At 43.1% G+C, this 17,561-nt stretch overlaps 1 protein-coding gene across 1 annotated transcript in view; it reads right to left on the bottom strand.

The window, feature by feature from the left end:
* Nucleotides 1–17,561, bottom strand: part of Ebf2 (EBF transcription factor 2) — a 197,322-nt gene that overhangs the window by 11,699 nt on the left and 168,062 nt on the right. The window contains exons 11-14 of the mRNA XM_036199283.1: nucleotides 6,381–6,469; nucleotides 4,974–5,039; nucleotides 4,714–4,891; nucleotides 2,103–2,288 (exon numbers count right to left, since the gene is read on the bottom strand). Coding sequence (XP_036055176.1) covers nucleotides 2,103–2,288; nucleotides 4,714–4,891; nucleotides 4,974–5,039; nucleotides 6,381–6,469 — 519 coding nt within the window. The remainder of the gene's footprint in view (nucleotides 1–2,102; nucleotides 2,289–4,713; nucleotides 4,892–4,973; nucleotides 5,040–6,380; nucleotides 6,470–17,561) is intronic.

Raw genomic sequence — 17,561 nt, 5'->3', positions numbered from 1 at the left:
GGGCTTGGCCTGGGCTCTACGCTGGTTTTTAACCCATAGAGAGAAATACGTGAATCCCTGTCATTATCATTGCGTAGCTTTGTTGACACGGTGGCCCTCTCTCGTGCCGTCATGCTCCTGTGGGTCTGTTAAAGGGAGAGCCTCACTGTCACACAAGGCACCTCATTCATGACCAAGTGTGTGACAAACCTCCCCTGGTCGCAGCATTTCTTTTGAGTTCCCTAACAAGGTTATATACAGATAGAGGACACAGGAGACAACCGTTGCAATAACCTTTTGTTAGCTGGGAAACGACAGCCCTTTGCACAGAACAGCATCAACGCCCATCTTTAGATTGATCCAGTTACGCTAGATACATTCCCCCTCTGGCCTCACTTTCCCCTTGGTTCCCGTGTTACACCCATATAGGCTGTTTGATAACTGTCCTTCTACCACTCGATTTTGGGGCAAGATAAGGTTTTTTTGTTTTTTTAAGTAGATTAAAAACAAAGCAATCCATAAGCTGCTCCGATGAGTCTAGGCCATGTGACAAGAAACAGGCATAGGACGTATGTTAGCTGTACTAAAAGAAAGAGTCTGTGCTGCATTTGGTTGCTTGGTCCTGTATCCCCATCACACTGGGTAATATTGATTACATGACTTAAAGGCAAAGCTCAGAAATAACTCAGGAATATGTGGACCCAGGAAACCAAAGGTCAGAAGGCAGTGAGAAATAGTCCCCAAGGCCTGTTGCTTGAGCCGTGGCTGACAGAGCTGTGTGCTGTCCTTGACACGTCCTTGTTCCTGGCACAAGGGAGCCACTGTGGGTGAAGAGAGGACAGGCACAGGCCTTGTGACAACAGCCAACATTTCAAGAACACTCCACTCCATCCTTTGGCTCCCCAGGTCAGCATGTCCCCTGGCCTCAAGTATTCCCTGAGTAGGTTTGAGAAAACACACACTCTTTCAGGCTCCAGGGACCCCTTGTGTAAGCTCCCAGCTTAGCTCCCAAAGCAACCCAAATGGGTTTTCACAACTTCTCAAGGCACCGGCTTCACTGCTTAGGCCATAGAGTAAGAGGCTCTGTCCCAATCCAGCAAGCTGCTACACACAGTCAACTTCCATCTCTCTGGAGGTGCTTAACGGAAGACAAAGCCATGTCACAAAGTCAAAGAGAGCACAATCCAGATGTCCTGGTTAGGGTCCCACTCTGAGAAACTGTAGGTGGGTAATGGTTGCCAGGAAAAGGGAAATAGTATTCCTCAGTTGGTGAGTTACCCTTGATCAAAAAGAAATTACCCTCCCTCAAGCAAGCTATCCAAAGTAAATGCAATGGTCCACAAACAAACTTAGTAACACGTGACTTCTAAGGAAGAAAGGCTTTAGTGGGAGGGTGGTGAGGGAAGAGAGGATAATGGGGTGTGGGTATGATCAATGAGGATTATATGTAAGAAACCACGGAAGAAAATGACAGATTGAGATGCAGCGGGGATGGGATTCTACTGATTCTACGCCAGTTAAATTCTTGCCATGTCATAGTGCCTAGGCAGGGTAGCTGCAGCAGCCAACTCTGCCTGAAATGAAACAGTGCGTGTGAAGGGGCCAGAGAGGTGGCTCAGTGGTTGAGAGCACTGGCTGCTCTTCCAGAGGACCTGGGTTTGATTCCCAGCACCCACATGGCAGCTCATAGCTGTCTGTGACTCCAGCTCCACAGGATCTGACACCCTCATTCAGACATACATGCAGGTAAGACACCAATGCATATTAAAAAAAAAAAAAAGAGTAAGTAAATCACAAAAGTGTTAAAATAAAAAATGCTCAGTGAAAAAGCTACTAGCTGGGATGAAATCTCCGTTCCTCTCCTCCACATGCACAAGCCACATATACTTTATACAAGGGAATTGTTTTGTTTCCTTTTCGCTGGGACGACTTCCATGCACTGGGAGTCCAAGTCCATCCAGCCAAGAGAAGAGAACAAAAGGCGGGAAGGACATTTCATTAAGAAATGAGACCGTCTCCCATGTGTCCATACCATTTGGGAACTCAGCTCTCCACTAAAAGGCTGGCAGGTGAAACCTTGCAGGGAGCCTTACGGTGCCAGATGGATGGCAAAGGTCACTTACTTCCATATGGGGAGCCTGTGGGTGAGCCATTCAGAAATCCTGGCGATCCTGGCACACCCAGGTTGGCCATAGGAACATTGCTGTAGCCGTTCATGCTGTTACTGGAGGTGCTGTAATTAGACTGCTGAGGCGTGGAGCTGGAGGAGTATCCCCGCGGGGAGATGCTGCTTGTGTTGCGAATGTATCCTTGACAACAGAAGAAACAGGCCAGGTAAACAAAGCAGTACCCACCAGCAGGCCAAATGTGGATAGTGTTTGTCCACATCCGTCCCCGATCATTAAGTCACCACTGCCAGGCAACAGTGGGAGGTGGAGCTTGCTCGGAAGGTTTCATTTGTAATTGACATGGCGCCACGGTCCATTTTTTTACCTATGCATGCCATGGGCTATGATCACATTGGGTGACTGGCACATCCAGCCCCTCAAGTATTTATCACTTCTTGGTATTGGAAGCACTCAAAAAATTCTGTTGCCTGTTTGGAATTTATGATAAACTATTGTCAACCACTGTCCATGCTGCAGATAAACAAAGCTTAATCCCCTTACTGAGTTGCAGTCTGGTACTTGATAGCTAAGCTCTCAGCTTTTTTAACTTCTTTGCTCTACACAGGCCACTCCTCTGGTATTTCCCCTCCCCTTCTTTTGCTTTATATTGTTTTGTTTTACTTTCTTTCTTTTTTTTTTTTTTTTTTTTGAGCTGAGGATCGAACTCAGGGCCTTGCACTTGCTAGGCAAGAGCTCTACCACTGAGGTAAATCCCCAACCCTGTTTTATTTGGTTTTGAGACAGGATCTCACTACCTTTCTGTGGCTGGTTTGGAACTTCCTAAGCATCCCAGACAGGCTCAAAATTTCAGAATTACAGCTGGGTACCACCACACCTAGCTTTCTCCCCCAGCAATCTCTCTCTCTCTCTCTCTCTCTCTCTCTCTCTCTCTCTCTCCCTCCCTCCCTCCCTCCCTCCCTCCCTCCCTCCCTCCCTCTCTCTCTCTCTCTCTCTCTCTCTCTCCATGGAGGTGGTAAGCTCACTGGATATGGACACTGGAGTTCTACAAGATACTAATGCCTATCGCTGAGAATATCATCCAGTGGCCAAAGAAAGGTGGGTAGATGCTGTGCATTGAAGCCATTTTTTTGAAGATTGTCAAATAAAGGGCCCGAGGAATAAATATCTTGCTCAAAACTTGCCAATCTAGTATTTTGTAAATTTAACACACCACAGAATCTTTCCTGGGAGTGGAGGAGGGTGTCCTAGCAACGTTTCTGGGGCCATGTGTGTTCTGCTGAGCAGTTTGGAAATGGTACTTCAAAAGTATCACCATCCTCTGTGTGGGCTGGAGATCATTTTTTGATCAGAAAGTACTGAGGGGCACAGTGAATTATGTCTATCTAGGGCTCCAAAGTGTCAGCGTGCAAGTTCAGACATCCAGGCCATGAGCAACATGAAGGATGGAGAGTTTCCTCACCGTTCTGAAAGCCGGGCACAGAGCCAGCTCACATTATCTGTCCTTAAAGAAACTCTGGGGATGACTATGTCTAAAAGTGACTAGATCTGGTGACATAGCTCCGAGATTGAGCACTTGCCTAGCATAGGTAAGGCCCTAGGTTCGATTCCCAGAACTGAAATACATGTAAATAGATTATATAGATACAGATAGATAGATAGAGTGCTTATATATGCCATGTATGTGTGTGTATGTCACATATATTACACACATACACTTATCTTTCTCTATATATGTACATATATAAATATTTTTATAAAAAATGCTGGGCATGATCATTCACATTTATAATCACAACACTAGAGAATCTGAGGCAGAAGGATTGCTGCAAATTTAAAGCTAACCTGACTACCTAGTGAGCTTAAAGCCAGCCTGGACTACTTAGCTTGTCTGAGTCTCAAAAAATTTAAATCAACCAACCAACAAACAAACACAAAATGAATTATAAAACAGTCTAAAATATATCATTAAATGAAAAATAATTTACTCTATTGACCATAGTGGATAAATAAAACTAGGAACAAATATCTAAGGTTAAGGACATTATTTGGGAAAATTATTTTTCTCAAAGAACTGTTAATGACAGACTAGATGGCTCTCTTAATGAAATCAACCTCACTGAAACAAATCTTTGTACTTCCTATATAAAATAGAGTTCACTAAATAAACTGCTGTGCATTTCCATATGAGAAAATGTACAATAGAAATTCCCAAGTAAAACTAAGCCAATACTCCTGGTTACCAAGAGTTGCATGAAATGAACCACCAGCTTTCTTTGTCATTCAATCTGATTACCACATAGCCCCAAAATGAATTCAATGAATAGCTGTAAGCCTTGTTTCCATATGCCTAAACTCTTTGAAACTTATGATAGTCAACTTTACCTGCTAATATTTCTAGCCAAAAAAATCCTAGTCCCCAGAAAGCTCAGACTCTAAAAACAGACTGCCTGGCTTGGTTAAATAACCCCTCTCTAAGAGTGGAGTTTACCTGGGTACATGCCCCATTGGATAGTTTATGATGTGCTCTCCAAATCCTCCTACCCCAGCAAAGGTGGCCTTTGATGGAGAAGCCCTATTTGGACTCAGACTTTCAGAAGGGTAGTACCTTGGTTATTTCCTTGTGTGGATTCTGAGATGCTGACTCCAAGCTGGCTGCCGTAAGAGTTGATACCCATCATGCCACTGTGAGCTGGGGAGCTGGAGAGAGCTGGAATCTGGCTGGGGTTCCTGGGGACACTGTACAGGGCTTCGGCAATGTCTGCAGCACGCTTTAAAATGATGTCCTACAGAAAGGCACGTTGGGGTGAACACTGTATCCAGAATCAAGAGCCAAAATCAACAGATAGTGAGATGAAGATATCTAACCTGGTTATTGTGGGGTGTGCCATAGAGGGCTTCCACAAGGTCTGCAGCTCTTTTCAAAAGCATTTCCTGAGGGGAAAAAAGATAAGGTGAGGTACAATCAAAGATAAAGCCTCAAATGGCAAACAAGAAAATTATAGATGAAAGCAAAAAGTCCACACACCGCCTCCAAATGTAATAACCAGGACGTCTGATGCTAGGTTTGATGAATAGGATATAATCACATTCACAAATCCTACAAATGTGTAGCTGTAGGAACTCACCACTATATAATGGCTCCATAATGATTTATGCTACTCCAAACACCCGCCAAATTGATATGGTCTTGGATATTCTATTGAAAGCTACTTTGAGACCATTGTATTTGGAAACCCTGGTACTCTCAATTAATCAGATATTCTTCAAGTGATTGATGGCCCTGACTTTAGCTGCTTGCCAAGGAGTTGACAAAGCACTGAAATTCTCTTGGCAATACCTACTCCAAATTTTATCCTAATAAAGGTGAATTCCTTCAATAATATTTCCTCCTGTTCACTTTAGCCAGAAAAATCAGCAATCACTATCCCTCCTCTCCTCTTTTCACTTTTCCTGATTTGGGTGGGGATCTGCTGTTGTCATTTTTATTTTGTTTTCTTTACAGCCTTTTAAACTGTTATTCAGCAGCTGTCCAGGTGTCAGCTGACTTAATGGGGCTGAGCACTTTTCCAGGAGGGAATGAAAGGTATATTGTTGAAGCCACTGGTGTTTGGCTTTTTATCCAAATATAGAATAAAGAAAATGTTATTTTATAATCTGCATGCTGGAAGCTACAAATATAAGTGTAAAAAATCTAGCAGTTTCTCTTTAGGCAAATGTCAATAAATAAAATAAATGGCCTTATTTTTAAATAATGATGATGTCATGAGCCAGATTTAAGGTGACATTTTCTGAGCTAGTTCATTCATAATGACCACTTCCATAAAAGTTTTGTATGGAGACATTTTAGCATCATTAAATTCTTATGCACACAGTAGGTCTTCCATGAATGCTTGCCTATAGATTGATGAGTCTCAGAAGTTAGAGCTAAATAGAAATGCTGTTTAAATACAAAGGAGTGAATTTTACACTTTGTAGCAATGGTGCAAATATTTGTCTTTATACAGTTGGCAGTGTTTTATAAGCTGGCTATTCTTGTAGCATATCTGTTTTATGAGACCAAACTTTCAGATTTCACATTCCCTAAGATATTAAACATAATATATTTCAAAATTAGCAGAAACCTTATGTTCATATTGTTATCTAAAGCATAGCCAGTTTCAAGGCTTAATTAATTTTAATGGGACTCAAATGATTTTGATTTCAAATGGATTTGTCTAAATTTGCTGAGTGTCTACAAAAAGATGTTCATGTGTCAGTTCCCAGCAACCTTACCTTAGCTAACCTCTCGGGGTCCCCTGGGTGCCTTGGGATGACCTTCTGCAGTCTCTGGAAGCCATAGTCTATGGTGGGTTCATTTAAAGCTGAAAGACAAAGTGTTTCTTTGAGTACACATCTGGGTTGTAAAGTAATTCTTCTAGGAAGTCCGTCACAGGTATTGGATCAGTTCTGATATTTTCTAAGACTTAATACATGGTGCTACAATCAGTTAGGGGAATGTGTTGTTGACATTGGTTAATTCACACATAAGTTTGGAATTTATAGTAAGTCTCCACTTACCATTAAAATAACAAGTCAGTTTCAACGTCTCTGCCTTAAGCACACATTCCTGCAATCCTCTGTTCGTTCTCAGGTCAGCCAGTCATGGACCAATTACTCTCTCTTCCCTTTCCTTCCTCCTTCCTTCCCCCCTCCCTCCCTCTATCCCTCCCTTCTTTCCTTCCTTCCTTCCTTTCTTCCTTCCTCCCTTCCTTTCTTCCTTCCTCCCTTCCTTTCTCCCTTCCTTTCCTCCTCATTTTTCTTTTTCAATGCCAGGGGTTTGAACCCAGGGCACTGTGCATGCCAGGCAAGCATTTTACCACTTAGCCACACCCCCAGCCCAACTATACTCCGTGTCTTAGAAAGACAATGAACTACTTCTGTATCATTTTCCTTTCTCTCCTTCCTTGCTTCTACTTCCCAAGTATATCTTCTCATCTATTTATCTTTCTAGTGTTCCCTTTTCTTAATCATTCTCTTAAATATTTGCATTTGTATACAATCTTATTGTCGTGAATGCAAACTAGACTTTCTTAATTGACAATTATATGTGACTACTCTTGCTTTCTCAGAGGGTCAGGCTCTCCCCACAGCTCTGGAAGGCTCAGGGGGCCAGCATTTGTGATGTCTCACCAGTGTGTCCCATGGTTAATGACAAAGCCTGATGTACGTTAGACATTTAGACATTATTTGGTGACTATAAAACAAGTTAGCGAGTGAGGGAATGTTATAATGGTATTTCTTCTAGTTTAAAGAGTTCTTCAGAGTCAGTTCCTTCTCTGCCTTCCTCTTTTCCTTCCCTTTTTTTAAACTTTAAGGTTTTAAAACTAATATATGACCAAAGCAGAGACAAAGAAAATAATAATAATAACTTCCCACACTCTTGTTAGGTAACAGCAAACATGGGAGAGCATATTTTTAAATTTTCTTCTTTTCATACATATTTTATAAACACCTGTTGCTACTAGGCTATCAAATGGTACTTCTTCTTTAAACAACTTATAAACCATTTTAATAAATAAAGTCACACATAAGCCCACTGCTTGAGAGATGACCAGGGTTAGATACCCCAAACAATACAGGCTATTGGCTTTGTTCTTGGTTGCCCACCAGAACTTGGTAGTAAGACCCTATTGCTCAAGACACCATGCACTTTGGTAATAGGTTGTGGAGAGATCAAGTTGGGGTGCTTCCTCCCTACTGGCTAGCTTTCTTAGTATTAGAAGGTGCTGTGTCATCTGCTTGTGGGGGAGTGAGGAGGAAGTAATCAACAATCTTGCACAGCTGTGAACCCTGTGAACTATAATAATAACCAGAGTAGCAAGATATACCACTGGGCCCAAGAGTGGCAAGAATGTTGTAAGGGTAACCAACCACTTTCTAGTTCTGGTCTATTCTACTGGAGTTAATATATGCTTGGTACCATAATCTGGCCAACAACCCATAGTTGGGGTGCTCTTGGCTTTGGGGTAAACCTACTACTTTTTTTATATGGTAGCTCTGATAAATTGACATTCTATAAAACTGTCCTCTAAATTCTTATCTCTTTATCCATACATTAAAACAGCTCTCAGTCCTCATCATAAAAGCTTCTTTGTGTGGTAGTTGAAGCATGGCCAAAGTGTAGAAAGTAAGTGCTCATCTGCAAATGGGACATCTATATAACATGTCTTCCCTTCCAGGCTCAGGAACTACAGAGGAAGAGGTAGCAGAATGATTCTAAGAGCCAATGTTTTCTGGACATGACGGTATCATTGCACTCAGAAACTCCCAGCAGCTGTGTTTCCCAGCACAAGACCTGAACAACATCAAGCTGGTCAATGTTCTGGCATGGAAGAGGGAAAGGCTTCACAAGCCCTCACCCCACCCCCTCTCTGAGGAGCTGTAGTAGACAGTGGCTCCTTTAAGATTGTGGTTCCTGGTGGGTCAACCATGTTCCAGTGGATGGTTCCACACCCATGAGTATTTAGACAGCACAGATTGGATCCAGTGGGTCATTTTAAAGAGAAAAGGACAGGAAGTTGAGAGCTGGTGAGGAGGTAGGGAGAGGATCTGGAAGGGGAACAATGCTGGGGGTGGGGGTTAAATATAATCCAAAGACATTGTAAGAAATTCCCAAAGAATTATCAAAGTCTATTTTTTAAAGTTGCAATGATGGATAGGATGGAGTATTTTCGCTTCTACTTCTTTCTGCTGACTGAATTCTGTACAATGAAATTGTACTCCTGCTATAATAAAGAAAATAATGAAAGTATTTCCATTTGGATGACAGAAAATGGGAAGCCCAGGGTTAGCACCTTTGCTTATATTCTTCCAGATTTAAACATACATGCTTAAAATTACTCTGAGAAATGTGATTTATTCTGCTACATAGCCTACTTCAACCCACCTAGTAATGCTGTGTGCTATAAGCTTTCCCTCTGGTGCTTAACTATTCTTTTATAACATTATTTTAAATTCCTGCATATTTTCCTTGACATGCTCTTGTAATTTATTTAAATGGCTTCCTAATTTGAGCATTTAATGTGATCCTAATTTCTCACTATTATAAAAACCAAAGCAATAATTATCATTTGTGCATAACTTTAATTACTTCCATCAGAAAATGCCAAAAATTAGAATTACTGGACCAAAAATTATGATTTATATTTAAGGCTTTTCACACATACCATCAAACCACTCCTTGGAAGAATATGTAAATTTATACTCCCTCCCACTATGCATTGAATGATTTCACTTACAATTTTTTTTTTATTTCAACTGATAATTCTTTATTCATCGGTGAGGTTAATGGATTTTTTTTTCTTATGTTGCTACCATTTCAATTTCTGGGGTTTTTTTTGTGAGGCATTTGATACTTTCCATTTTCTTTTTTTTTTTTTTTCTTTTTTTAATTTGGTCTTTCAAGACAGGGTTTCTCTGTGTAGCCCTGGCTATCCTGGAACTCACTCTGTAGACCTGGCTGGCCTTGAACTTAGAGATCCGCCTGCCACTGCCTCCCGAGTGCTGGGATTAAAGGCGTGCACCACCACCGCCCGGCCCATTCTCTGCTAATAGAAACTCACCTCTCTTTCTATTTTACTCAAGAATACTTTATTACGGTTTGAGTGTGAAGCATCCTCCAAAGACTCTCACATTTGAACACCTAGTTCCCAGCTGCTGCTTTATTTGGGGAGGTTGTGGGACTGTGGTCCAGGATGTTGCAGGGAGAGGCTTGAAGGGGACATCCCATGTCTGCTTCCTGCTTGACATCTCCCACTCCTGGCAAAACTGGATGACCTTCCCTGTCGTGGTGGACTCACACCCTCTGAATCTTCAGTCAAAACCCCTCCTCTTTTTGGTGGCTTTTGTCATGCCTTTTGCCGAAGAGACAAATTAATTAACACGATTACATATTAAGGTATGTGTGTGATATGTGTATGTTTGTGTGGTATATGTATATGTATACGTGTATGTGTGATAGTATATGTACTTGTGTGTGTATGGTAAATATACATGTGTTTGTGTGTGGGGCAGTATATGTACATGTGTGTAGTATATGTGTATGTCGGTGTGTGTTTATGTTCAGATGAAGGCCAGAGTTCAATTTTTATTATCTTCTGTTATGTTCCACCTTATTTTTCAAGACAAGACCTCTCATGAAATCTGGAGCTCATTGATTAGTAAGACCAGCTGGTAATGATTCGTTGTCCTGTTTAATGAAACGTGTGTGCGTGCATGCCCATATGTGTGTATGTGTGTTACTAGCAAAGAAATCTAGCCTTCACACTTGCTAATCATGTATTCTACCACTGATTTATATCACAGCCTATTAATGCTTTTGGTCATAATATTTAACATGCCATCCATGATTTTAACTATAAATCTTTCCATGGTCTTCTTAAATTTCTCCATTATTACCTTAGGCGTGTGTGTGTCCATGGTATATGTACATGTGTATATGTGAGTGTGTACACTGAGTACAGATGCTCACAGAGGCCAGAGATGGCAGGTCCTCCTAGAGCTTTACCTAAGATGCTTTTAAGCCACCTGATGCTGTTGCTGAATCGAACTCAGGTCCTCTGGAAGAGCAGTACATGCTCTTAACCATTGAACCATCTCTCCAGCCCTTCTTCTATTTCTAATACTATTTTTTCCAAGACAAGAATCTTAAGTGCAGCTTCCACACATCCTCCAGAGCAACCCTATACATACCAGCACATGGCACAAAATTCCCATCATGGCAATGGCATTAGCTTGGCAGTATTAGCATGTGCAGTCATTAATCTTGATTGCCAACTGAAAATCACCTAGGAGACACACTCCTCCTGGGTAGGTCTATGAGCGTATTTCCTGAAAGGTTTAACTGAAGATAGAAAAGCCTGTGGGTAGCAACATCACAGGGGATGGAGTCTTAGTCTGAGTTAAAAGGAGAGAGTGAGCTGGGTTCTGGTGTTCATCTCTCTCTGCCCCTAACTGTAGATGCAAGGAATCCATTTGCCCCACTGAACCATCCCTGCCTTAAGGGACTGTACCCTCAAACCCTGAGCCTACATGAATTCTTCCTTAAGTGGCTTGTGCTAAGTACTTGTCCTGGCAATTGGGAAAATAACTAATAGACTACATTTGTTCTTTTCTCTTTTTTCCTTCTGAAAGTGTCCCCCAACATATTTTGGGGTAGGAGGTATATGATAGCCTTGTACTCAGAGCTCTCTCTTATCCAGAACACAGGTAAGAACAGCTATATGAATAGCTGAAATCATTTTGTAAATTTTTCTCCACTTAACCTTATAATGTCAACAGTGATAGAAGCCTAGTTCGCAGATGGGCAGCCAGTGGCTGTATTATGCAATGATATCAGCTGCTAATGCCACTATCAGAACACATTAAAGGGTCACTATAAGGAAGGCATTTGCCAAAGCCCTTTTCCCGCATCAGCTCCTTAACCCTTGCTGCCCCGCTATGGGCTCTGTCCCCATGCTAAATGCAGCGACATCTGGCAAAGATGTGATCTGAATGCTGGCTTCTCTCGCTCCCAAATGTGTCCTCTTAACCTTTTCCGCAGGGCAAGTGCTGCATCCCTCTCTCTGTACTCTGAGCTTCATCCCCAGCTTCAAGGAAAGGACCACAGATGGCTGTGGAGCCTGCCTGGGCCACCTGACTTTCTAGCCACTGATGGGGGGGGAGGCACCATTTGGTATCAACCAGCAAACACAGCAGCTGCCTAATGCTGCAGGGCATACTCCCAACGAAATCCTCAGAATTAGCCATGGCCTCATCTTCTGTGAGCTCTGCACTGCTTGTTAGCCACCACGCAGAGTGTCTTACTTGGAGGAGACTGCAAAGTTAGAGACACAGGTACACAGAAAGCACGTGGTAGGCAAGGGTAAGACGGTTGACTTGGGGTCTTTCTTCCTGTCTTCCCCTCCCTTCTGTATCGGGTATGTTCACTTGCTGGAGGCAAGCTCACACTTCCTCACAGGAGAGCAGTGTGGCATCCGGCCACCATGGCCCTGTGCCACTAACCTGTCTTCTCAGTCTTCCCACTAGAAGCTGGGTTCTCTGATTGGCACACCCAACAGTGGCTCTTGAATAGAGTTTATCACACATTTGTCCTCATTGTTTTCCCTAACGGGCTGAAAACCCAGACATAAGGACCCACAGTCGCACTGAATCCAGTGCACACTTAAAGTAGAAATCATGACATCAAACCCACCCGGGCTTTCTACAGACATCAAACCATCAGAGAAAGCACCGGACCACTTCAGACTTCCACACTGCAAGGCTGAGTTTGACGGCATCTAATTTGGTCCCAAACTGACTCCCCAGGCTCTACCTTGAACCCCACCTTCCCCTTCACACTCTCTCTCCCCACCTCCCTGGGTGTTCCCTGACTTTGGGGATCTGAGGTGAGCCAAGCAAACCTCAATTAGCTAATGAGGTGCCCAAGACCAGCACCAAGACAATCTCAAAGGACCTAGCAGGTCATTAACTGTCATCATCCCTGTAAATTTACAACCTCCCCTACCACATGGAGTGTGGGATGCTGTGAAGTTCTGCCAGTGCTCTGGCTGACGGGGACATGGAGAGATGCTGGCAAGACAAAAATAGAGTAAATGAAAAATATGCATCAATCTATAGGTTCTGTTTACCTATGTCTTTCTTTAGAATATAACATTAAGGTAAAAGGTCATATCCCCACTGAAGTATAATTTATCTTTACCTTTTATTAAATAATTACAGCATGGCATGAAGTTAAATATTACAGAAGCTAATCAGGGGGGAATTCAATAGAGAAGACTCCAACATGAGAATTCTGTCTTTGCTATACATAGAATGTCTTAATCCTCCACTGGGAATCATTCGGGTTTGCTTAAGGAGTTTAATAACACACAATTCAACTGCCACAGAGTCCCATTTGGATCAGCCATGAAAAACTTTCATCAATACCTTGAGATTTCATAACATATCTCCCGAGAGCCTGGATCTGCAGTGTCATTTCTCATTTTGACTGTGAGTATAATATATGAGTTTCCTCACACATCTTGGGCCCAACACAGAGATACAAACTTTAAGAAATGTGTGAAAAGGTTTCTTTTTCAGTAAATAGTATTTAACTAAAAATATCTGTGTGGGAACCACTCATAAACCAACAGCAAGCTGGCTAGTGCTCAGTAGTAGTTCTCCCAAAGGACTGATTTTATATATGATTTTTGTTTTCGTGTCTTTGGAAGAGGGACAAGTATCAGATCAGATTTTCCCCAGCCTTTGTTCTACTTCCGTTTCCCCAAAATCTAACAGCACTGACGAACATGCAAAAGGAGCTGTTGGTTGGTGCTCTGGAAAGATCTCAACAGAACACTGACATTACAAGAAGTCGTTCCTGAGGCTCGAGAGATGGCTCAGTGGTTAAGAACGCTTCCTGCTCTTCCAGAGGACCAGAGTTTGGTTCCCAGTACCCACCCCAGGCAGCTCACAAGCACCTGTAGTTCTAGCTCCAGGGGATCTAGCATCTTCCCCTGGCCTCAGTGGGTACCCACATACATGTGTCATACTCATAGGGACATTCACATACACACAATTACAAATAAAAAGCAGTCTTTTAAAAAGAGAAGTCACTTGTGCCGGGACCACTAAGAGTGCAAACCACAAAGATGGCACCATGGAAGTTATTTGTGGAGTTGTTGTAAGAATTTGAGGAAAGAAAAGGGTGATAGATGAGGGAGGATCTGAGTGGCCAGTCTGTCTGCTACTCTGAGTTGCTGGCAAATCACAGCACTGGCCTGGGTTTTACTCAGCAGTGTGTTTGCACTTGGATCCGAGAATCATACCCTCTATAGGAAGTCTTGATAGGAAGGCAGCAGCTAGTTACTCAGCCATGTGTCCACATCTACATCTGCAGAAAATAGTCCTGCCTTGGATAAGATGTTCACAGGCCATGGGCACAGGGCATGCAGCCCCCAGAATCAGAGGACCCCACAGTCCCAGTTCCAAATCCCAACTCCGTCCAAGAAACAAGAAAACACTTAAAAGGAATCTTGCTCTTCGTTCCAAAAACCACAAAACCAAAGAAAGCTAGACTCTATGTGTCATGGCTGCAAGATAAACACTGGATATGAAGATGAGTCAACTTGGTATGCACAGAAAGGAAGGAGAACCCACGGAGCATCCCTGGCTTTTGGATTCAGTCCCAGACAGTGACTCTGTTAGCAGGGCAAGAAGAGAGGTGACAACCCGACTTTGGGAGGACTTCAGATATCTAGAGACAAGTGTGTGTCCTCATGCCACCTTAGAACTTCTCTTTCCACCCTCCCTTCACAGCCCATGTCTTCAAGGTCCCTTGACCCTACCTGTTGACTCCAGTGACATCTGCCTTCCATCTCCCTGTTCCCAATCTCAACAAATGTCAGCCTGTCAAACGTCCTAATAGGTTCAACAGTCAAAATATACAGGTCGAGTATCCTTTATCTGAAATGCTTGGGGCTGAAAGTATTTCAGATTTTGAATTTTTATTTTGAAAATTTTGCATATTTCTAATTAGATAGCTTGGAGATGGGGCCTACATATGTCATGGACTTCATTTGCATTCCATGTATATTATATACAAGCAGTGCAAAGGTAAGGTTTCACACAACATTTTTACCACAACTGCATTTTGACAGGGATCAATAATGGGATGTTAGGTGCGGAAATTTCCACTTACAGCATCGTGTTCATGCTCAAAGCAGTTAGGATTTCTGGAGCACTTCTCGTGTAGTGGATAGCCATCCCAGCATTGGCCTGGAAGTTCCAACCCCCATTGAGGCTTCAGTAATGGTCACGCCCACAAGGCAGGGCAGAGGAGGAAGTGGAAGACCAAGGATCGGGAGGAGGTCTCTTGCTTGGTTCCGGGACCCTGGACACTGGAGGTAGACTGAGCAGAGTTCTCCAGAGAACAGCTCCGGACTGCGCTATACCTTTCCCAGACCCTGCAACCTACCCCTTCATTTGTAAGTTACCCCACAAAATAAACCTCCCTTTTAACTATGTGGAGTGGCCTTAATAATTTCACCAATATTCTCATTTCAATTTTTTAGAGTAGAGATGCTTGAGCTATGTTAATCCAGAATGCTAAGGCTCCTGAGACGGGGCTTTTCACATCTAACCCTATCACAGGATCTGCTTTAGATAATAGCAATGACCAGTGACACCATCCTTGCTCTGCTGCTCCATCAGGAGAGACGTTGGGAGATTTCTCTGCAGACACGTGGATGGACTTGACCTCAAAGACCCCTTGCAGCTTATGACTCTAAGGATCTCGTTTATTTGAATTAGTGACATGCTCTGAGAAATAGGATTGGGGACACCTTAGTCATAAGCTATTGAGCTGTGCTGCCCTTAACCCTAAGGACACACTGAAATCTCCTCTCATGTCCATTTGACTCAATGTAGCAAACACGTAGCAGCAGCAATTAAAAAAATAAAAATAAAATAAAAGGAATAAAGACAAAACCAGAGCGAATTACTCAGAGGTGGCACCTGCCTTTGTGGACACAGGAGCAAGAACACAGGGGATCTGAAAATGCACGAGAGGAAGATTAAACGGAAGCCTTTGATATTTAATTTCAAATGAAATATTAATTTAATATTTAATTATGCTTTGGTTTCAAGAGAAACCGCAGTCGCAAGACAGATTGTTTGAAGAAGGGAGTAATATACACGGTTAAGGAGACAACTGTAAAAATTAAAGATAAATTTCAAGCGTAAACCTAAATGCCACCAGGCAGTAGTTATGAGCGTGTGTGAGCTCTGCAGCATGCACTCGGAATGTTATAGTGGAGAGCACTAACCCATCAAGGAGTTGGGCGGTCTCTCGAGAAGCAACAGCTTCCTCCTCTGGGTCTGGCAGAGGGGACATTACTCTTTCGACTAAAAGCTGAAGAAGCAACTGCCTTTCACAAGAGCTGGGGATATGGGCAACTTTGTGAAAGTGCAAGCCACCAAGAGGGCTGTGGATCAGCTGGTCTCCAGTTTGAACAGGGATTAATTGTATTCAGGCTGGTTTGGGATGTCTGAACTGGATATTTTAAGCTGGAAATCAGATTCATTTCTTTGATGGGATTTTTTTTTCCCCCATGATAATGCTATAGTGGGGAAAATGAAATATAGAATGGATGAGCTATTAACGTTTGAGATCAAGGTTTCACATCTGCCTGGTGCATTTTTATTGAAAGGGGACCCCACACCTCCAGCAGAGCCTTTTGGAGCAGGCTGTCTGGGATATGATTTGAGGGGTAGGGTTGCCCATCTCTCCTCCCAACTGCCATCTCTTCCTGCTGATGGGAAGTTTCTTACAAATAGTGAACAGTGGTATTTAATCAACACTTTGAGCTTCTGCTAAAGAAAAAGATAAGAAGTCTTGGGGGACAGAGGGTTAAGTCACACAAATTCTTTGACTTTCTATGGTGTCCTCAGTAGCCAGACCATCACTGTCACTTTTAAATTTAATTGCACACCTTGCACAGCGTCTGCACACAGCCCAGCCAGCTGGGACCTCTGGTCTCTTCTGCTTCTGGCCACCTGTGACCCCACCTGCTTCCCACTGACCCCTACCTGCCAAGGCCATGTTCTCAGACTGTGCTTTCCCCGTCTCCCAAACAACAGTGATCCCACATAATCCAAACAGAGAGATTAAAGGCATAACACAGCACGTTTTTCAGACAAAATTCATATTTTACAGACAAGGAGACTCACAAAGGCCGTTGCTGGGCAAAGAGCACTGAGGAAGTCACCGGCCTCAGTACAGCCACAGTGTGCCCTCCTGCCACATGCTTACCATGGGGATTGTGCCCATGTTCTCACAGCTCCATGCATAATTACCTTTGCGGGCGTAAATGACTTCATCCTCCCTTTAAGGTAAGCAGATCTCACTCGTGCGTGTATATGGTTCTGTGCTTGCAAGAACACATGTGTGTACACACACATGAAGGCCGGAGGTTGACCTCAGTGTCTTCCTCAGTTGTTCCTCTACTTCTATCTATTTATTCATTCATTCATTTATTTTTGAGATAGGGTCTCTCCCTGAGCTTGATTCAACTAGGATGGATGTCCAGGGACCCTCCTGTCTCCACCTCCTCAGCACTGGGATTACAGGTGCACACCAGCATACCTGGCTTTTTCCTGTGGATGCTAGAGGTCCAACCTTAGGTTCTCACGCTTTCCTAGTGAGCACTCTATTGACTGATGCGTCCCCTAGCCCCCTGGTTTTCTTTAGGTTAGAAAAAATGGTGCAAAGAATAGCTTCAAGACTCTCTGCAAAGTTGGGGTAAGGGTCGCAGGGTGTCAGCAAGGGCAAGCCTAGAGATCTGAGCGTAATCCCTGGAACCTATTAAAGTTCAAAGGAGGGAGCTGACTCCACATCATTGTCCTCTAACCTCCATATGTGCACCATAGTGTGCA

The sequence above is a fragment of the Onychomys torridus genome, chromosome 9 (assembly GCF_903995425.1).
Source record: "Onychomys torridus chromosome 9, mOncTor1.1, whole genome shotgun sequence".
In the NCBI taxonomy this organism is placed as follows: domain Eukaryota; kingdom Metazoa; phylum Chordata; class Mammalia; order Rodentia; family Cricetidae; genus Onychomys; species Onychomys torridus.
The sequence above is the reverse complement of the archived record's forward strand: the minus strand, read 5'-3'. Positions and strand labels throughout refer to the sequence as shown.